Below are 22011 nucleotides of genomic sequence, written 5' to 3'. Positions count from 1 at the left end.
TATATCTTTTTAGTCTCTTATCACCAATACACTCAGCAATGCAACCATGGTTATTCTTCCCTTCATCCTATCTCCTTCAGTACTGGAATGCATATTTACCATGACTTTTTGCGTATGATTAGATGATTTTATTTATATTACGTAGAGTCTATGGAGGTCAGAAGATTAATGGCAAGAGTCTTCACTATTTTAATCCTCACATAAGTTTCTGAAGCTGTATGAAATCGCTAAATTGTAAGCAGAATAAATACAAAAATGCATCCCAGTACTGAAGGGGTTAAGAAACACAAAACTTTCTTAATTATCATTAATGTCAAAATAATTTCCATACTTTTTAAAATACATTATCACCAGTATGCTCAGTAATATAACCCTGGATATACTTTCTCCCTCTTAAGAAACACCCAAAACCTCTTATTTACCACAAACATCAATAAAATTTCCATACCTTTTAATCTATCACTTCCAGTACACTCTACAATGCAACCAAGGATATATTTTCACAATCTTAAGAAACACCCAAAATATTCTTATTCACCATCAACATCAATATAATTTCCATACCTTTTAATATATTATCACCACTACACTCTACAATGCAATCCAGGATATATTTTTCACCATTTTAAAAGACACACAATACCTTCTTATTTACCATTAACATCAATATAACTTCCTTAATAATTTCCCCATTCACCTGAAGCCCTATTAACAAAAACATCCAGTAACCTCCATTTTCTATACCAACACCGCAACACACACAAAACCTGCCAAAACCATTACAATTTTTCTCACCCATTCAAACCGTAAGAAGCATCCAGTAGTGTATATCAAGTCTTTTTATATTAACACTATCAAGGTTTTCTATATCAGCACTTCAGTATGTGCACCAGGGTAAGGTTTAATGTCAAAGGCTTCCCAGTACACTGCAAACACACACTCTCTTGGGACAGTGAATGTGAGTGGCTCTGATGTAAACACAGTAAGGTTTCTCCAAGCTGGCATTAACCCCTTCAGTACTGGGATGCATTTTTTTTTACCTTGAGTTTTGGGTATGATTAGATGGTTTTATTGACATTACGAAAGGTCTACGAAGGGTCAGAAGATTAAATGGCCAGTCTTCACTATTCTAATCCCTACACAAGTTTTTGAAGTTGTTTAAAATCACCAAATAGTCACCAGAATAAATATGAAAGCACGTCCAGGTACTGAAGGGGGTTAAGAGTAAAGATGCTTTCAGTGTGTGTGTGTGTGTGGTGGGTTGTACTGTGTGTGTGTGTGTGTGTGTGTGTGTGTGCGTGTGAGTGGTGGGTTGTACTGTGTGTGTTTGTGTGTGTGGGTGAGGAAATAGGATATATTCTCTTTCCTTCATCCCTAATGTGTTCCCCAAGGTTAGCATCTCAGTGCAGGGTTAGCATAGTGTTGAGGTGTTATATGTGAAGTTTGTATCTGCGTGTTTTAGAGACTGCGTGTGTATTTGTGTGTGTGTGTGTGTGTGTGTAAGTGAGAGAGACCCTTGTAATCTGGCAGAAAAGAAAAAAAGAAACAAGCAAAATAACATAAACTAAAATTAGATAAAATAAAGGAAAAAATTAGATAAGGAAAAAAACAGATAGGAAATAAAAAAATCAATAGAATTAAGGAAGCATTGGAGATAAGAATAAGATTTATGTATGCATAACTGTACATGTGAATAACAAAATGAAAAAATAAAGGAAAGAGAACAGATAAAAATAATGATGTACTATGTGTATATGTGCGCTTGAGTGGGTGTGAGGTGCAACTGAACAAGAGTGTGATAATCCAACAGCTTGATGTTCCGTGGGACATTCCAGTGTGTTAGTCTAGTGTGTGTTAGCTGTGCCATGTGACGCGGCCAGGTTGAGTCTGTTCTGTGCTGTGTTCAATGCCGGAGAACCACCAAGCACTGCATTGACTAAGAGGAAACACTTTTGTATTTATCAACTATTAACCCTTTTATTACTGGGACACATTTTCACCATGATATTTGTGTACGATTAGACCATTTTATTGACATTAGAAAGGGTCTATGGAGGTCAGAAGATTAATGGCAACAGTCCTCACTATTCTAATCCCCCACATAAGTTTCTGAAGCTGTATAAAATCACCGGATACTAGGCAGAATAAATATGAAGATGTGTCATAGTACTGAATGGGGTAAAAATAAAAAAAAATAAATGGTTCCAGAAATAAAATGCAACTGAGACTGTTCATTATGTTGCTCTTAGTCAGTCCAAAGAGTGATTCCCTTTCTCTGTTGTACCAAAATGCCAAAGAAGCTTAAAAGACGAGGGTTAGGAAGTGACGTGTATGTGTGTGTGTGTGTGTGTGTGTGTGTGTGTGTGTGTGTGTGTGTGTGTGTGTGTGTGTGTGTGTGTGTGTGTGTGTGTGCCAAATACCGTCATGTATAAAATAAAGATCACCTGGATGCTAATGTCTTGGTTTTCTTCCTTCTGTCCAACCAAGGAGTCACAGAGATAAGATACACAGATACACCAAACTATTTCCCTTCACTCAGTCTCTTGGCCAGCCTCAGTAAACACAGGGAATAAAGAGACACTATACTTCAATTTAATCCATTCACTCTGACCCTAACCTAACCTAATCTAACCTCACCAATCTCTATAAACACAGAGAATAAAAGACACTACATTTTAAACTAGTCATTCACTCAGTCCCTTGGCAAACCTCTATAAACAAAGGAATATAGAGTCAGCATATTTCAGCCTATACTGCCAACCTTAAAAAACCTCAATAACAAAAAAAAAAAAATAAATAAATAAGAAATTACACCCTTCAATGCTGGGACACATTTTACCTTGAGATTTGTGTACAATTAGACCATTTTATTGACACTGGCAAGGGTCTATGGAGGTCAGAAGATTAATGGCCACAGTCTTCACTATTTTAATCCCCCACATAAGTTTCTGAAGCTGTATAAAATCACCAAACAGTAAGCAGAATGAATATAGAAATGCGTCATGGCACTCTAGAGGTTAAACACTAATCAAAAAGGAAAAAAAAAAAAAAAAACCAAGAGATAAAGTCACCAAAAGCATTAGAAGACCAAAAGTATGATACAGAGGAAAACAAACACAAAGATTCAGGAATACACACTTTATATTTACACACACAGTACACACACCACTGCAACACCTCTGTACACCACCAGACCACGCTGCCTCATCTCCCACTCACGCCACAACCTCCACAGAAGGCTTCACATGTTCCGGCAGCTTCTGAATCTCGTGCTGTGATTAGGTAAGAATGGGCGTGTGAGTAAATGAGGAGGTGTATGAGTGAATAGGGGAGTGTGTGAGTGAAAGGGAGGAAGTGGGAGTGAAGGGTGGGGAATGGGAGTGAAAGTGGGAGTGTGGGAGTGATAGAGAAGTGTGTGAGTGAATGAGGAGGTGTGTGAGTGAATGGGGGAGAGTGGGAGTGAGTAAATGGGAGTATGTGAGTGAAATGAGGAGTGGAATGTGTGAGTGGTGAATGGACAGTTGAATGGTGGAGTGAGGGAGTGAGTGAATAAGTTAGGAGTGAAATGAGTGAGTGAGTGAATGAGTTAGGAATTAAATGAACGAATAAATAAGTTATGAATTAAATGAGCAAGTGAACAAGTTGGGAATGAAGTGAGTGAATGAATGGATACCCAAGTGAGCAAATTGGTGGTTGAATAAGTGAGTAGTGTGTGAGGAAAGTTGTGAGTGAATGAGTGTGAAATAAAAGTGAATAACTGGATGACTGGTAGAATGAATGAGTGAATGAGAAACAGAGAGGATGGATGATTGATGGAATGATTCAATAAGTGAGTGAGGGAGAAAGAAAATGAGATAGTGAATGGACAGTTTACAATGATTTAGTGAAGAAATGAATGAGTGAGTGAGTAAATGAGAAACACACACACACACACAGAGAGAGAGAGAGAGAGAGAGAGAGAGAGAGAGAGAGAGAGAGAGAGAGAGAGAGAGAGAGAGAGAGAGAGAGAGAGAGAGAGAGAGAGAGAGAGAGAGAGAGAGAATAAATAGTTGATAGAATGAATTAATGAGTGAATGAGTGTGAAGCAGAATGAGTTAGTGAATTGATGGTTGACGAAATGAACTAATAAGTGAGTGAGTGAGTGAGTGAGCAAGTGAGTGAGTGAGTGAGTGAGTGAGCAAGTGAGTGAGTACAATAAATGAATGAATAATAAAAGACCCCACAGCACCACCAATATAAGCAACAATGTAGTGAGCAGTGACATTGCTACATCAAAACCTCATAGAAACATCATTGGAAGGAAATAAAACAAGACATATAGTACTAAAAAAAATAAATAAGAAAAAGGCTGAACACATGAATTGAAAGCACAGACACACAGACACACACACATGCAATTTTTTTTTGTTTTACTTCAATATTGTAAAAAAAATAATAATAATAAAAAAAAAAAAATACAAATTCATTTTCTTTCATGGTTGAGATAACAATTATTTTTTTTCTTTTTTTTGCTCATTCTTGCTTTGCTTTCCTAGTGAGAGAAAAGAATGAAAAAAAGGAAAAGAAGAAGGGAAATAAATGATATGCATAAAATAACTAGGAAAGGATGAACACATTAATTAAAAGCACACACACAGACACATTTTGTTTGCCTTTATATTGTTGAAATAATAAATAAATACTAATACACATATCAAACTTTCTTTTCTTTTGTTTTTGCTTCAATATTGTAAAAGAGAAAAATAAATACTACTTAATTTTCTTTCATGATTGAGATAAGTATTTTTCTTTTCTTTTTTTCTTTTGTTCATTTTTACTTTGCTTTCCTTGTGAGAGAAAAGAAGAATGAAAGAAAAAGGAAAAAGAAGGGAAATAAATAATACGCATAATAAAATAACAAGGAAAGAGTGAACACATTAATTCAATGCACATACAAACATACACACAGACACACACATGCAACATAACACATTCCTTTTCCCTTTATATTGTTAAAAAAAAATAATAAATAAATAAACACTAATATACACATGAAACAATTTTTTTTTTTGCTTCAATATTGTAAAAAAAAAAAAAAAAAAAAAAAAAATTGGTAAAGACAAATACTCGTTTATTTTCTTTCATGGTTGAGATAAGTTTTTTTTTCTTCCTTTTCTTTGGTTCATTTTTACTCTGCTTTCCTTGTCAAAGAGAAAACAACAAAAGAAAAGGAAAAGAAAATAAAGAAAAGGAAAACAAAAGAGGAAAAATAAAGAAAAAGAAGAGAATGAGAAAAAAACAAGAAAAAGTTAAAAAGTTTGCAAACTAAACATCAGAGAGAGAGAGAGAGAGAGAGAGAGAGAGAGACAACAAAAAATGACAAGACAAGAAAAACAAAACAAAACAAAAACAAATTAACCAAACCAACACACACACACACACGTACCTTAGTGACCTTCATGGCAACACCCTCAGGAAGATTACGCTGGATGTACTCAAGGAAGGTGTCAGCGGTGGAGGACGTGAGGCGGACAAATCTCATGACCAGGAAGTGAGTGCGCGCCTCGTACTGAACGCGGTGCTTCTTGTGGATGTGGATGGACTTAAGAAGAGTCCACCGCTGAATGTGTTTCTTGGGCCACTCACTGCGGAGGACATGGAAGAGAGAGAGAGAGAGAGAGAGAGAGAGAGAGAGAGAGAGAGAGAGAGAGAGAGAGAGAGAGAGAGAGAGAGAGAGAGTGAGACAGAGTTGAGAGTGAGTGAGTGAGTGAGTGAGTGAGTGAGTGAGTGAGTGAGTGAAAGAAAGGGTGATGTAGTGGAGTGATTTATGGATTGGCTGGTTGATTAGATAGGTGTGTGAATGAGTGAGTGATTGACTGAGTGACTGGATGAGTGAGCAAGTGACTGACTGACTAACTGGATAGGTATGTGAATGACTGCCAGGCTGACTGACTGATTGGATAGATGTGTGAATGACTGGCTGACTGACTGACTGACTTACTGACTGGACAGGTGTGTAAATGAGTGACCAGCTGACTGATAGGATATGAATGTGAAAGAATGACTGGCTGACTGACTTACTGGACGACTGAATGAATGAATGACTGTTCGACTGACTGAAAATCCACCCCACTACACCCTCAAACAACCACCAGAGTCTCACAAAAACACCCTTAAAAACCTCAGCAATTTCCACCAAACCATCAAACCACCACTAGAACCAGAACCACAAAAACACCCTTAACCCCATTAACTCCCACTTCACCTTTAAAACCACCACCAGAACCACATTAACTCTCCACTACACCTTTAAACAACTACCTGAACCTCAAAAACACCCTTAAAAACCTCAGTAACATCCACTAAACCAGCCACAAGTCAAGACAAGGCAACAGAGACTTGAGAAGCTTGCCCCAACACTCACATCTTCTCCAGAGGCACATCCAGGTGGGCTGCGGCAGTGCTGACAAACTTCTGGTAGGAACGCAGGACAGCTGGTTCGTGTCCCCGGCATTCCACCTCCACTTGGCTATACAGGCGGTCCAACTCATCCTCCACCTCTGCCTCCACCACGGCCTACAGAAGTGGAGTGAAAAGTTGTATGTATTTGTTAAGATGAGGAAATGACTGAAAAGAAGTAAGAAAACTGGTATTCTGTCAAAAAAAAATTATCAAAACAAATAAATAAAAGTATGTATAGTTTATATATATATATATATATATATATATATATATATATATATATATATATATATATATATATATAAAATAAATGAAAAAAATAGAATAAAATATGTGACTTCTATACCATCCTTGAGTCCCCCTATAACTACATCATCTGGTTTGGGAACTGGCACCTCAGTGGGGCCTTTTTTTTTTATCTCAATGTTTGTTGCCCTTGGCTGGTATTCCCTCTTATGTAAAAAAAAAAAAAAAAAAAAAAATATATATATATATATATATATATATATATATATATATATATATATATATATATATATATATATATATATATATATATATATATATATATATATATATATATATATATATAAGGGGATGGTTACATGAAAAATTCTGTCCGTCAAGTGAGGGAGAAATGAGGGAAAAAGCAGCAAATAACCAACTGCCCCCAACAAAAAGAATAAAACAATAAAAACAAAAAGTAAATAAAAAACCAGCCCCTACAGTGAAGGCAGGACATGCCACAGCAGCCACTCACCACAGAGGCGTCAGAGTCAGTGGTGGAGCAGGAGGTGGTGTGGAGGAGCCTGTCAGGCATGGCAGAGGTGTGGGCAAGACCTCCACACCCCCGCAGCATCACACCTGCCGTGGGGCTACTGTGGACCCCTGGGCACAGCGGCAGGGCAGCAGGTGTGGCCCTGATCCATGTGGCGGCCCCTGGCACCCTGGCACACACCTGTCAGTGAGGAGAGTACATGCTGACATCTGCAACCATCACCTTACTGGTCTTGTTCATGCATTTATCTCTAGGGGGGGAGAAAGGATACACCCCCTTGCCCTCCCACATTGACTTTACGTAACACAGAGCAGGGGTAGGAGGGAGACCGCCCCTCCAAACCTATCAGGGCATCGTGTTTTGTCCAGAAATAGAAGAGTTTGTGTTTACCAATGACCAGACTAAGGTGACTCCCTCTGTGCCCCGAGAAGTGAACAACAAGATATACAAGGTGAAAAGTAAAGCTCGGTGCCCAGTGATACCTGACACCCCCCACCAGTGCCCTGCAGCCCTGTAAACACACACACACACACACACACACATTCAACATACAAACCAGAACGGGATGGGACACAGAAGCACAGAGACACAGAGATCAGCACTCAGCACTCACCTCACTACCCGCGCCCCGGCCACTCAGCACCGCCAAACCAGCACCAGCACGACGCCACATCTTGTAAACACTTCACCTTCTGCTTGTTCTTCTTTGTATCGCTTTGTTGGCTGTCACGTCTTCTATTGTCTTGTGTCTTCTGTCTGCTATCACCTACACATTTGTTAGTCTTATGTTGTTGTTGTTTGCTCTATTTTGTTGCCGCAGCCTCGAGTGTGGATTGTGGAGTGGGTGGATAGCCTTTGCAACGGCTCCACTCTGTATTTCTTCTCTTTTGTTGTTGCTGGTTTATCTATTTTCTCCTTTTCTTCACTAACATCTTTTTCCTATTTTTTTTCTTCTTTTACTATCAATTTTTATCCATATTTTCCTTTTGTTCCATTATCAACTTTTGGTATGATCTTAATCTTGCTGGCTCGGTGTGGCAGTCAGCTGTTTTGGTGTTGTGTGAGACGGATGTCAGCACCGGTACACCTCGTCACGGCTGACTTAAAGGCCCTCAAAGCACACCGGTGTCTTCTTCCAGTAGAGTGGACAGCTTGCAGGACTCTCACCCGAGGACCTGCCTACTGCTACCACCTAGGACAGTACTACAGTAGAGGCCGTGACACCACACTGCTGCAGGCCCTTAGTACTTCAACAACACCAGCAACAAGTCACCCGGTACTGCAACTGCCCCTCTCTCTCTCTCTCTCTCTCTCTCTCTCTCTCTCTCTCTCTCTCTCCACTATTTAAAAAAAAACTATCTAAATTTACACGAGTTTTTTGCGGTTCTAGAGGCAGAATGATAAGATCTTTACATTATGAACAGGAGAAACACTCTTGAAAAGGGCGCTAATCATCTCTGTGTTTGAAAATAGTCGTGGTGAGAGAGCAAAGCGTTTCTGAATATGGGACGACTCTCTCTCTCTCTCTCTCTCTCTCTCTCTCTCTCTCTCTCTCTCTCTCTCTCTCTCTCTCTCTCTCTCTCTCTCTCTCTCTCTCTCTCTCTCAATGCCCTTAGATGGACCCTCAGCACTGAACCTATACTCTAGGAAACTTAAGTACTGTACATTGCTTCCCTGACTGTGACCGTGACTTTAGGCTAAGGATCAAAATGCAGGAAAAAGGTTCAGATTTCTTCACACCCACTAGTGCATTCTCAAGGTAGAAGCAAGAATGCCTTAGATTTGATAAGCCATTTTCTTTATTGTGTGAATCACTTATGGTATTCTCTCACACCCCACACCCAGAGGCCAGTAATGGTGGTGTTGCCCAGCCTGCCCACCCTCGCCCGGACTGCAGCCATTGGAGGGGTGATTGTCATTGGCAGCGCACATTACTTCAGAGGGCGGATCCAGGATGGCATCAAGCAGACCGAGTATTACCAAGAGAGTCTGAGAATACTTAGAGAAAACAGAGGCAAGGAACTGAAATGGAATTATTGATGCTGGTTGTTGTCTTAACCATCAGCTATTTGTGGAAAAAAAAGTTATTTTAATTTCTTTATAATTTTAAATACCGTATCACCTTTAACATGGTTAAATTAAATGTTCCTGTAGCATGTAATGGTTTGAAGGTGGTGTATAACCCTTGGTGTTGAGGTACAGTATAACCAATCTCTCTCAACAGGTGTTGCCTACCTGATGGGTGAGCCAATCAGGGACGGCAGGCTGGACTTGGGCGACAACGTGAACAATTTTTGCACAGAGAAGGAGGCTCAGTTCCAAGTGAGTTGAGCTGCCACAGTGTAGCAATAACTTGTTGATTGATAGTCTTCTTATCATGAGATTGTATGTGTAGAGTATGTAGTACCGTGATCTCATTTGCACAGTTGAAACACATAACAACTTCAGCTGGGACAGGCATGTGAGTGTGTTAACTGTGGTCTCTCAGTTAGTTAATGCACACACAAACACACACTCACAGTGGTGTATATGCAACATTCTTTGCTGTTCCCTTGCAGGTTCCCCTCAAGGGGACAAAACAGGCAGGAATTTTGTATCTTTGGGCTTCACGGTCTGCCGGCTTGCAGCCTTGGAGTGTTGATCGTTTAGAGCTCAGTGTTGAGGACCAGCCTGGAAAACGTATCCTGTTGAGGAAGGAGCTCACACGTGCAGAGTAAGTGAAACATGACCGTATAGACCAGCCTGCTACAAATGATGTTTTTACTAGTGAATGTTGAAGAGAAGATCTGAAGAGAGCAGAGATCTGTGAGTAGGACTGATTTGGAAGAGATGTCAAATGAATATGATGTAAAAAAAATACTGAAGTCCTGGGAATTCCATGAGGAAACATTTTACAGTTTTGAGTTCTTATTAAAACAAACAAAATATCAAACCATTGCTTACACTACATTGTGATTGACATGGAGTTTTAAAGATATATATATATATATATATATATATATATATATATATATATATATATATATATATATATATATATATATATATATATTTCATTTCCAGGAAGGAAAATTTAATGGGTGTCAGTAGTGTTGATCCCATTGACCGCCACACAGAGCCCCATCACCAGTCTTAACATACATCCACAACACTACAACAGAGTGGAAAAATGGATGAGGACAAAATATCATCTCATGCAGAGCTGAAGAAGTGTTTCCAGGAGGCTGTGAGTCACCTGTTGGAAGCCGACCCACTCCTGTCTGATCTCCATCCACAAGTCACTCTTGAAGAGGTAAGGGGCTCACTGTTTAGGAGAGAATACTGGCCTCCTTCATCTTCACCATCAAAATACCACATTTTCATATTCTGATGTACATTTGATGCATTCTGTGAGAACACAATTAATAGAATGGTGACAGTTTTCAATCTTTCAATATTTGAAGAATTATTTTCATGATTCTGATTGGCTTTCAAGTTTGCATATACATTTACTCTGATTGGCTGCTATGATACACACAGTGTATCTCAGTTTACTGGAGTGTAGGTGTTGTCCACCATAATTTATCATTCATTATTTTCTCAGGCACTGAATGGGTAGCAGTATTTATCTCAGTACAGTATCTGATCTTAGTCTTTATTATGCTATTTGACCTGTAGGTAAGAGTGCTGAATGAACTAGAGCATGGTCGTGCCATGAAGGTGTATGTGGAGAAGGCTGATGGTGGGCTGTGGGGTGTGGTGGTGCCCCTAGAGGCTACTGTACACGACCTAAAAGTGGCTCTCAGGAAGCATGTTGCTCTTGCATTGGTGAGTGTGTGTTTACCTATTTGTACTATATAGGAAAATAGCTAGGCCATGTATCCATACATACTCTTTTAATTACCATCTCCTTATCCAGACTTTCATACATCTTTTTTTTTATGTTTTCTTGCAGGGTCGTCAAGGTGTGAGAAAAACTGTGAGCTGGAAGTATATTTGGAGGAACTACTGGCTGGCTTTAGATTCAGAGTGTTTGAAGAATGACAATGGAAGACTTCGGGATATAGGTGTGAGACACAAGTCTTCTCTCAGCTTCATAAAGCGGCGCAGGGAAAGATGTGCGAAGCAGCTAAACAGAGTTGGAAAGTGATGAGACGTTGTTGTACATATAAAGACTTTGTTAAAAAATAAATAATGGAAAAATAAATCAGTGTTTGCTAATGTCATCTAGTACACAGGTGGTTTGTTTTCCTCCCCATAATTTGTAGCAACTTCAATGTCTACAGTTATTATGTACATGGAAGATTTTTGACAATATATGTAAGAATGTGAATGTGAGAGAACTGGTTTCAGAAGCTAAATTATAAAGAAAGAACAAAAATTTACTCTCCTAAGGCTTCAAAATTACTAAGCTGATTTGAAAAGATATACCAATAGGAAAACAATAATATTGGTACAACGCATTATTAAGAAAATTGAGTACAAGTAATTTGTTATCCATTTAGCTGTCACACTAATCTCAATATACTCTGGCAAAAAGAATAAATAAATAAAAAAAAAATACGTAAATACAAGTGTAGCCATAGAGCAAAACTGAAGTATTATAAAGTGGTAAATTAATACTTATGGCAATTCACATGCTCTGAAAATGCTTTGGTCAGTTTTGTAATGAGTGATGATATTTAATCAGCACAGTGGCAGAAAATGGCTCCCACACTGCCCTGCCCACTCCCACCTTACCTACACCTTCAGCCATGTTCAGTCCTCCTGACATGGTGATGGCCGATGAGTCCTGGATGGTTGTGCAACAGAGGAGTATCTGGATGGCATTTGTTCAAGAGGGACACAGTAATTGTGACATTGGAAAGCCTCCAACTATGATGATGGTCTGTGGTTAGCCTTGCCAGGATACTGGTGTCATTCATGCACTTTTACTTCTTCCATTACCTACAAATTTCCCAAAGAAGTTTGAAAGCAAACCATAATCAGAAATCAGATGCTTTTTGTTAATGTAAAATTTACTACATAGTACCATTTATTATATATCACAAGTAGTTACCCTACACAAAAAACAAAACAAAAAAATAAATAAATTATGTATATATATATATATATATATATATATATATATATATATATATATATATATATATATATATATATATATATATATAACAGATGAAGAATGGACAATATGTTCATTGTAGTGACAAAAATATGGTACTGTACATCAACAATTTGTTTTGATTAATAACTAAGATGCTTTGGTACTTTGGCTATCTATTTACAAATGTGTATAATCTCAACTGTAGTTCAGAAAAGTAGTTTTTCCAAAATATAAGCTGAAAGAAAATAGAACTATATTTTGGTAGGAATTCACTAGGTTTGTAAGTCCACTTCAACTGTCTTTCTCTACTCTACTGTCTCCTCTTCCTGCATGAACAGTGTCTGCCTCAATTCGTCATGGAGGTTTCTTGCATAATTGATTTGCTGGGCCACCTGTTTGAGAAAAACTGTTAGAGTACCATAGTGCTCTGATCCTATTCTGAAGCATACCTACTCTTGTTGTGAGTGCCATAAAACTAACATATAAAGTAACACATCTATCTACTATAGACCAGCCAGGCAATCCCATATGGAATAACCTAAACAGGGAAAACCAACTACACACACACACACACACACACACACCATTGGCACTCTTAGCCTTGTTGTTCCCTGCTGGAAAGAGACAGTCCTACAGACCACCATACAATACAGTCACATTCATATCTAATGTGGGTATTTTCATAGACTTGAATTTACATCCCTAACTTGAATGTTAATAAACTGAGGAATGAGTGAGTTGATGTTCATGAGAGGTAACTTCACATACATTTTTACATCAGTGGGATCCAGCTACTGGTGTGTGCAAGAGTCTTTCTGGCTTGCCACATTATCTTACCTTGTGAGCAATTTCTTGGGAATCACAGCGAACTTTAGGCCGTTTATAGGCCAAGTCTGAGGGGCGTGGAATAATGTGGCCTTCTGGCCACTCTGCTTTTAAGGTGAGTTCAATGTAGTGCTTGTGCTCAATTTCAGACTCGTCCCCTTGCAGAATGATAGGCTTGCAGTGATATAGGTCCCTGGAAATATATCAACATCAATGATAAATACATCATATCTTGACATTATACATTCAAAGTTCCTTTATTTGATGCATTGTAATTGAGGCTGTGGTAAAATCAGTTTTGAAAAGGTGATGACTGTTGTCAGTGGCTGTACCTGTAGGGCACGTTGAGGACTGGCGTTGGAGGCAGGGCTGGATCACTCTGGCTGAACACTCGCACCTGCTGGCTGGATATCAACACTTTCATGTCTCCCTCACCCTCACGCAGCACATCATACCCAAGGAAGCTACAAAGAAATAATCCTCAGTGAGTAATTCTCCACCAATTCATCACTACATATTGCAACAACCACTTCTAATGGATTAGCTGAGACAAAGCACCAAAGCACCATAAACACACACACACACACACACACACACACACACACACACACACACACACACACACACACACACACACACACACACACACACACACACACACACACACACACACACACACCAAGACATATTGGGTTTTATATTCTACCTTGCTATGGGATGTTTTGAAATTCAAGCAAAACTATTCAACATTCTGAAATAGGACACATTTGTCTGATCCTCTCTCTGTTTCTAAATAACTTCAAACTCTTACAGCACAACCTCTAATTATCCACTTCTAACCATACATGAGACAACACCTTCAGTCAAGCTTTTCCCCCAAAAAAATCTATTTTCTATGCTATAGAAAAAGGACTATAAAAAGAAAGAAAACACCAAAGCAATGCATCACACTTACAAGAATGGCATATGTGTATAAACAGTTTTTTGTGGTTATAGAGACTCACATTTCATTTTCCTCATGGTCGAAGGAAAGTAGCAGCTCTTGTCCCTCTGCTTGGTTCAGGTTGTATCTCGGAATCAGTCCATTCAAGCCAACCACCAGCCGGGGTTTCCGGATGCGATTTGGCATCTTCTGCAGGGGGCTGAATAACAGAAACACACCATTCAAGTTAGTCTTCAGTAGAATTATAGTATTAATTGATCAATTCTCTCAACCTATACATACTCTTAGTGTTTGGCACATTTCCCTTTTGGTGCACAGTCATGTTGATTTACAAGAATCTCATATCCACGACTGGAGAGGGATAGCAGCGTACATGTATCTTAAAATTTGCTAACTTTTAGCAAAATAAAGAACAGTACATTAGAAAAGAAGATCCAGCCTTACTTTTTGCTTGAATCCCGAACAGCAAGTGAAGTGCTGCTTGCCAGGTCCAGTAAGCCAATGGCTGGCTTAGTGACAGTGCCCACCATGCCTTTAGCAAACCCTGAGATGAAGCCCTGCAAAAAGTGATAGAAGAGTTACAACAGGATTCGATAAAATATCATGGATGCATAATTTGTCAGAGATGAATAAAAATAAATAAATAAAATGAAAGAAAAAATAAAAAGTTATAAAGCACTAACAGGCAGGCCCTCCTGTGTGGCACCGGTGTAGGTCTGAGACACAATGCTGGTCAGGCCACCATACAGTCCTAGGCCAAGCCCTTTCAGGCCAGCCATGATGTGGTCAGTGCTGTGAGCTGTCTGCATCAACCGCAGCTTCTGGCGGTGTTCCTCATGCTTGTCGTCCATTGTCACATGGCCCACTGCATCCGATAATGAGCCTAAGAGGAATGCAGAGGTGAATTTTGGGTAAAGTAAGACACTTGTATTTGCCAGGTCAAAAGAAATGTCATGTTTCCTATTTAACACAAAGTAACATAAGTGACCACTCACAGCCTGCACTATGTAACACTCACCACACACTGCAAGCATCAGTGTTGTGTACCTGATAGTAACAACTGACACTGCCAATGAGGTAATGGAGAATGCTGACAATGTATCTGGTACAGTTAAAGGCTCTGACTCTTTGTCATTCACTGTAGAGGAGTTAGGGAGTTGGGAGTTTAGAGGGTCACTGGTGAATAATAAGGAGTGGGTGACAGGACGGAATCTTGAGGACCACTCTAAATAGATTTAGGAGAACAGTGACCATGTACTAGTATTCACTTTTAAAGTATTTAAGATTTGTATATTCATTACTAAAGTTTCCTACTTAGGAATCTCATACTTGGCAGTTTCATAATTCTAGCATGTGATACTTTTAATGTTTAGTTTAGGAATCAAACAAACCACACCAATCAAAATTTTCACACAATTTACAAGACAGAAAGTTAGGAACATGAAAACAGCATCACTGCAATAATGATCATGATATTATGAAAATATGAATAAAACAAGACATTTATTAACTTTCACAAAGCAGGTAAGCCATAAAAGAAATGTTCATATATGAAGATATAAAATACAAATACTTCTCAAAGTATACTTTTCAGTGTGAGATATGAGATGCTGTTTTCCTGACTCCATCTTCCCATAGTTCAGGTGTTGATCACTCCAAATCAATAACATCAAAGCAGTACATTGCTCACATACACAGGTAAACAACACAGGTGCTGGCAAATCAAACTGGAGCAGGAGAACAGTGATTTAAATACAGAGATAATGTTTTAATGTTCACTCTCCTCAGGAAGCAGCAATGTTTCTCCTGTCTTGAATTATACAGGCAATTACCTTCCTACCTGCCAATAACAGTGGATGCTCAGCTAATAATAATGTCTTTTATGTACAAACATGAATGTGACGATCAGAAAATGACTGTGACAAAGCTAAGAGTTGGCAGACACTCATACCTCGCTGCTAAGGACCTCCTTTTAATGGATTGTGGAAGCAGCAGACAAAATGCTGAGCAGCCGACTCTATATGAAAGTCTTGCAGGCTACAGATGGCGTCACGGCAACACTGGACACTTACCGAGACAAATAACATGAACAAATTGAATCTTAATTTCTCCTAATATTCATAATGGTGTATTACAAACTAACATAACTAATCTTCAAGACCTGCTGTCCCTACAATGTGGTGTTGATGGTGGTGGCAGAAGCATCAAAAGCTTACCCGTCACCTTTGCGGTGGAGTTGGCCATGCCATGCGTCACATTCCACACAAGGCCACCCACTGAGCCTTCATGGACCAGCTCACTCACGCCCTCGCTCACATCGGCCAAGAAGCCCGAGGGATTACCTAAGAAATCCGTGGAGCCCAAGATCTTCATTGCCTGTGACTTCAGTTCCTGGATGGAAGAAACACCTAAGTAGTCATATAAAAGTCAGGGAGAACAACCTTTGTGGTCTGACAGAAACAGGCTTTTTAATATGATGTAATAAAATATCTACTGTCACCTTGCTATACATCTGCTTTGGAATAAGTCCAACCTGGCATATGTCCTGTTTGGATGCAAAAATATTTACTTGATTGGTGTAAGACCTTTGCTTGAAATCTGAATCACTTACTAGAACATGTATGAGTCAAAATGAATCACAAGGCACAATGCCCTTGCTTGCCTCACTCAAGACAAAGTCACAATTGTCCACCAGCGTTGTTGCCACAGTAAGTTTACCTCCTTGTAGTGCTTGGTGATGCAGTCAAGAAGAAAGCGTGAGGTCTCAAAGGGGTGCTGTCGAACAAAAGGTTCCAGGTTGACGCTTGCATGCTCAAATCTGACAAGAGTAAGTCCCATCTTCCTTTTGATGCTCTTTAATTCTGAACTCAATTTCTTGGAGGTAAGCACACTCAGGCGCACCTGCTTCAGTTGCAGCTCCAGGATAGTAAAGTAGTACCTGTGATGAAGCCAAAAAAGCAACAAATAAAATAATATTTCCTCATGAAGTGTCAATTTACAGGAAAGTTAAATTGAAAATCATACAATATTAAGGTACAGTACATAGGTAAGTACAAAAAAAAAAATATAGAAAGATACCAAGTAATAATCTACTCAAAGAAAGTCATAAGCAGCACCAACCCCACTTTGAAAACATTGTATCAAGTTAAACATTTTTATTTTGGTGGTTGAATTTGAATAAGGAGGCAATTATGACTCCTGAATGCACTTTGCAGTTTTTAGTTTTGTTTCTGTGTAGGTAGTTGTTGTTAGGGTGTCCTGACCTAGTGGCATTAGCAGAGGTGGCAGCAGCAAGCATCCTCCTCATGTCGTACTGCCGCTCCTCCACCTTCTCCAGCTCAGAGTCTGACTGGTCATACCCTGCCAACAGCAACACCTTGAACACCAGGCTCTCCTCCAGGGTGAGGGTGAGGTTCTTCATGGTCAGGTTCAGATTCTGTAAAAAATAACAAAAGAATTGCAGCAAATTCATATCAGAATGAGGTACAAAATTATATGACAGATGGCAGAAGGAAGCATACACTAAAGATTTCCAAGAACTAAACACATCTCTAATGAGGCATCCTGCATTAGAAAGCCTACTCACACCATCTGGCCAAAACCAGCCTGAAGACTGGACCTTTACGGCATCATGAGTGCTACATGTGTTAATGCATCATGCCAACGCTTACCTTAAATATATAAGAATTAGTACAGGAAGACAGGAGTTGGTGTGCAGTGAGGTAGATTGCTGGCAGGTACCGGGTCTCATCATTCTTGCTTTGAGGTGTGACGTACAGCATTATGGGACACTGGGCTCCAAGCAGCTGATTGTCCACCTATTCAACCGGTTAAGGCACAAATGCTCAATGAATAACTGACTAACTCTGAGTATCTTGTCTAAGACAATGTTTGGTTGCCTTTGTAGAAAAACGAACATTACCTCAAGTTTGGCATTAATGAAACAAAGGTGGTACCACCACAAGAGAAAATCTGTCCCGAGAACTTATACTCTTCATGAATATAATAAAAATACAAAGACAAGACACATGATTATGAAGATGAAAGAATAACAATAAATATTCCATCCAAGATACATGCCTGCTTGTGCACATGACGTACCTGAATGTCTCTCACACTACAGTCTATGGTGCGCTGGAGAGGAGAGCTCTGGTACTGGAATACTATGTCCGTCAGCTTGGCATAAATCAGCTCCTCAGGAGGTGACTGCATGATGAGGGAGAGGCCAATGCCTCCCTGCAGCTTCAACTGGAGCTGAGGACAAAGACATAACAAAGAATGATGAAAGGCAGAGAGGATCAGTGACGCTGGAGGAAAATATTGGGGTTTCTTGATATATTCTAGCTACAATACTTTGGTCTAAGGAAATATTTGTTTGTCTTATTAGCAATATCACTCAAATCACCATAATTATAATATCAATGCTTTCAAGATTTTATTTTCAAATAGAAGAAAATCAATAATAATAATAATAATAATAATAATAATAATAATAATAATAATAATAATAATAATAATAATAATAATAATAGAGCAAAGCACTCACTTCCACTTCATGTAAACCTGAGTCATCCTTGATCTGCTGAGAGGCAGCACTTGTCTTCTTTATGGTGGTGGTTCCTCCCTCGTCCACCAGGCTCACCCAGTCTCCACTCTCAGTGCGAGCCACAGCCGACGCTCCCTGAGTCAAATGTGGATAAAATATTCATTACTATTCTATTCTTTCACTACTCTTTCTGTTTAGATTAGGATGCCAGTGTCAAGAACAAGATCACCAACACGGCAGCCATCAGTACTTTCATAAACAATTATGTACTCAATCCAAAAATGGTGTGTGTTATTTGTTTAGTTCCTGAAGTGCATGTGGCAGGACCTTGAGTCTCACCTTGCTGTGGACATCAGTAATCTGCAGGATTCTCGTGGGACCGTCTGTGTCCACCCTCACAGACAGCATCCCAGACCCTGGCCGGAGCCGCTGCCTGGAGATGGCCTGCTCCAGCGGCACTCCATTGGCCAGGGTGTCATATTGCACCAGCTGTGGTGGACCCAGCACCACATCATTCCCTGCAGAGAGCCATCATTAGCAATACTGTTTGATCCTTCTTTGACAAAATTAGATACACACTTGAACACATCTGTCTTCCATAGGTAATTGTTGATAACCTGACCTTAGTGTCGGTCCCTGTGGACAACTGGCTTCATCAGACTCATGCTGCTCCTTGTAGTCCATAATACTGACATGAGTGTACTATTATAGTAAAAATAATACAATAATACAATATTATGTCTGAATTGACCATTCCATCTGACATCACCATCAAGCAATTTCTCCTTCCCTCAAATGTATGTACATAATCTAATATCCTTTGAATACTATATATTTTCAATGATAATTTGAAATCTTCTAAATAGATACCATATAAAAAGTAAGACAAATTTCTATGGATATTATTAGAGGTAGAAAAAATTTCTATGCACATGCATTTTTTGGTTTTGTTTAGGTGTGGGATGAAAGTCAAGAGTGGTGGGGTGGTAGATACAATGGCCAGGCTGGGGGAGATTCCTCTAAAGGAGAGTGGAAAGGATGATGTTGTAAGATTCCACATGAGTTCCTTTGATGCAGTGGATGCAAGACAGCAATGTCCAGTAAAACAGAGGGAAAGAATGTTAGAATATAAGGGAAAGGATAGAGAGAGCTGAACAAGAGATTTAGAGCATGTAAGAAGAGGAAGAAGAGAACATCCTTGGGAATATTCTTAAGGACAGGTGTTAGATATGCTAATACAGACAGATATGTACATACAGCAACCTTCTAAATTGATCAGATAGTATATTTTATATATGGAGTACGTAAGCCATGTCTTGGGAACAACAAACAACAAAAGACTTAAGAGGGGCAAGCTGATGACCAAGGAAAAGTGAAATGGACTCTGTCATGCAGCAATCATGGCTGTCCTCTACAGGAGCTGAGGAGCCATCCAAGGTGGTTAGGTGCTGCTATGTACACTGGGTGTGTTAAGAGTTTACACGTGAGGCATGTTGGTGCCTTTCCACAACAGGAATACATACACAGTTGCCAGGATCCCCCAGAATGAGATCCTGGAAGTGCAAAAAACACTATTTTAACACATTGTCTACTTCTGTCCAATTGCTCAAGTTTCATGACGTACAGGGTGAATAATTTTCTTGTAAGTTTCATTCCTAATAAAAATTCAAAACTAAAAACAAAATGAATAAATAAGAATAAATAAAATGAAATAAACAAAATATTAAAACATCAATTTTCTCTCTTAGTTACTTGTCTCCAGCACTGACTCAAAATAAGCATTCCATTCCAATGATTAACAAAAACCAATAAAACTTAAAAAATAATTCTAGCTAAATCAACAGGCATCAACAGAGAAGGCACCCCACCCTGCAAACCCTTGGGAGGAGGGTGGTGAGTGACCAACTAATGTGTCATGAGTGCAGCCAGGAAGAGAAGATAAGTAAGTAATAACCAGTGTCAGAAAGAAAGGAAAGATGTGGCAAGAGTGCAACAGACATGCCTGAAAGGTTCGACAAAGACTGACTGTGGGAATTAAAAAGTACTACAAGGGTGAGTGGTATGGAGTGGTGAGGATGAGAGAAGCAAGGAGTGGCCAATACCTCCCCACAGCACTCACCATTGCCACCACTATCAAGCATGGGTCAGATAAACAGAAAAATGTCTATCAGTCACCCATGATAACCAGCTTTTAAAGAACTGTGGCCATTACTGCACGATTTGTTTTAGATGACATGCCTCAAATCCCTATGTATTCACGTGTTCCACCACTCGACTCATCTACCTCATGTGTGCAGTTCTGACCACCATAGTGCAGGAAGGATATGTGGATCTATTAGAATCAGTAGAAAGGAGGATGGCTAAAAGGACACAGGCGATGAGCAGCATTCCTTCCTCCCGCACCTCACCTGGAATGAGGCCGAGGAAGCCATCCTTAGCCTGGACAAACATGTTGACGTGGATGCAGCACAGCCGTCCATCCTCCGTGAAGCGCCACGTCTGGGTCAGCCTGCGCCGCTCGTCAGGCTTGCGGAGCATCAAGGGCACATACTCTGAGGGTTGCGGGGCACACCCAGCAATATCCAGCACCTGTGAACGGGTTGTAAAGGGTATGTTCCAATGTAGATAAATTCATATATACAAATTCATGATTTTCAAATGATTCATCATCCTCCATGCCACTTGCCTCTCTTTCTTTTCTTTCTCTCTATTCTTCCTCCCCTATTCTAACCACTAAGGTGCTCTATGTAACACACTCTTCTCTTCACAAGCACAATGCTGCTGCTGTACCAAACCACAAGGAGTAAAGAGGCAGACTTATTCAGGTCAGAATGAAGTACAAGATGGGAAGTGAGAACAAACATTAAGTGATGGAGTCACATAAGAGCAGACACGACATCCACTATGAATGAGTGTGGTAGTGCAAAACACGGCAAGAGAGAGAGGTAACCTACCAGTGAGGCAGCATTGTTGGCAGCTTTCCTGCTGGTGGGGTCATGGGGGGGTGATGAGCCTTCATGTTGCAGCCTGCCTGTGGAAGTCATTCGCCACAGCTGAGACCGCCTGCCATTCTCCTTCCTAGAGAGTTTAACCATTGTTCCCTCTGGCACGTCCAGCACCAGCTGCTGGCACTCCAAAGCACTCGGGTCAAAGGTCACGTTGTCTTCTTCTCCATTGTTGCTGCCGCTCGCACTGTGTAATAAAGCAAAAATGCAACTTTTATTACCTTTTATTCTTACCGAAGCAAGGAACACACACACTAGCATACTGTTTGTTTATTACTCAGTATTCAAGTCAGTTCATCAAATCCATCTCCACACCAGGCCACACAATTGAGGAGAATAGTAAGGATGAGGTGTGAGTACCCCACCCACACACTCACACTCACAAAC

The 22011-nt window shown here is 39.8% G+C and overlaps 3 protein-coding genes across 5 annotated transcripts in view; 1 reads left to right on the top strand and 2 right to left on the bottom strand.

The window, feature by feature from the left end:
- Positions 1–3123: 3123 nt before the first annotated feature.
- LOC123501813 (28S ribosomal protein S10, mitochondrial-like) lies at positions 3124–8080 on the bottom strand. Its single transcript, XM_045250831.1, has 5 exons — positions 7833–8080; positions 7202–7399; positions 6404–6555; positions 5426–5624; positions 3124–3272 (listed from the first exon to the last, which is right to left on the bottom strand). The coding sequence occupies exons 1-5, from the start codon at positions 7890–7892 to the stop codon at positions 3216–3218; spliced, it is 666 nt and encodes a 221-aa protein (XP_045106766.1). The 5' UTR covers positions 7893–8080; the 3' UTR covers positions 3124–3215.
- A 173-nt stretch (positions 8081–8253) lies between these two features.
- On the top strand, positions 8254–11290 carry LOC123501812. 3 transcript variants are annotated; one of them, XM_045250830.1, is made up of 6 exons: positions 8254–8495; positions 9065–9233; positions 9444–9541; positions 9778–9932; positions 10336–10511; positions 11154–11290. In XM_045250830.1, the coding sequence occupies exons 1-5, from the start codon at positions 8289–8291 to the stop codon at positions 10394–10396; spliced, it is 690 nt and encodes a 229-aa protein (XP_045106765.1). In that variant the 5' UTR covers positions 8254–8288; the 3' UTR covers positions 10397–10511; positions 11154–11290. The 3 variants fall into 3 exon arrangements, with proteins under 3 accessions (XP_045106765.1, XP_045106764.1, XP_045106763.1); XM_045250829.1 differs by lacking the exon at positions 11154–11290 and adding an exon at positions 10877–11018; XM_045250828.1 differs by lacking the exon at positions 11154–11290 and having other exon boundaries at positions 10283–10504.
- An 895-nt stretch (positions 11291–12185) lies between these two features.
- Positions 12186–22011, bottom strand: part of LOC123501831 (vacuolar protein sorting-associated protein 13D-like) — a 58381-nt gene continuing 48555 nt past the window's right edge. Inside the window, exons 65-80 of the mRNA XM_045250859.1 lie at positions 21574–21811; positions 21028–21208; positions 20143–20172; positions 18959–19137; positions 18620–18754; positions 18175–18327; positions 17745–17891; positions 17337–17509; positions 16792–17011; positions 16290–16464; positions 14757–14956; positions 14518–14630; positions 14135–14272; positions 13463–13594; positions 13143–13323; positions 12186–12697 (exon numbers count right to left, since the gene is read on the bottom strand). Coding sequence (XP_045106794.1) covers positions 12611–12697; positions 13143–13323; positions 13463–13594; positions 14135–14272; positions 14518–14630; positions 14757–14956; positions 16290–16464; positions 16792–17011; positions 17337–17509; positions 17745–17891; positions 18175–18327; positions 18620–18754; positions 18959–19137; positions 20143–20172; positions 21028–21208; positions 21574–21811 — 2482 coding nt within the window. The 3' untranslated portion in view covers positions 12186–12610. The remainder of the gene's footprint in view (positions 12698–13142; positions 13324–13462; positions 13595–14134; positions 14273–14517; positions 14631–14756; positions 14957–16289; positions 16465–16791; positions 17012–17336; positions 17510–17744; positions 17892–18174; positions 18328–18619; positions 18755–18958; positions 19138–20142; positions 20173–21027; positions 21209–21573; positions 21812–22011) is intronic.

Source organism: Portunus trituberculatus, chromosome 10 (assembly GCF_017591435.1).
Source record: "Portunus trituberculatus isolate SZX2019 chromosome 10, ASM1759143v1, whole genome shotgun sequence".
NCBI lineage: Eukaryota > Metazoa > Arthropoda > Malacostraca > Decapoda > Portunidae > Portunus > Portunus trituberculatus.
Note: the sequence above shows the minus strand (reverse complement) of the source record. Positions and strands in the feature narration are given on the sequence as shown.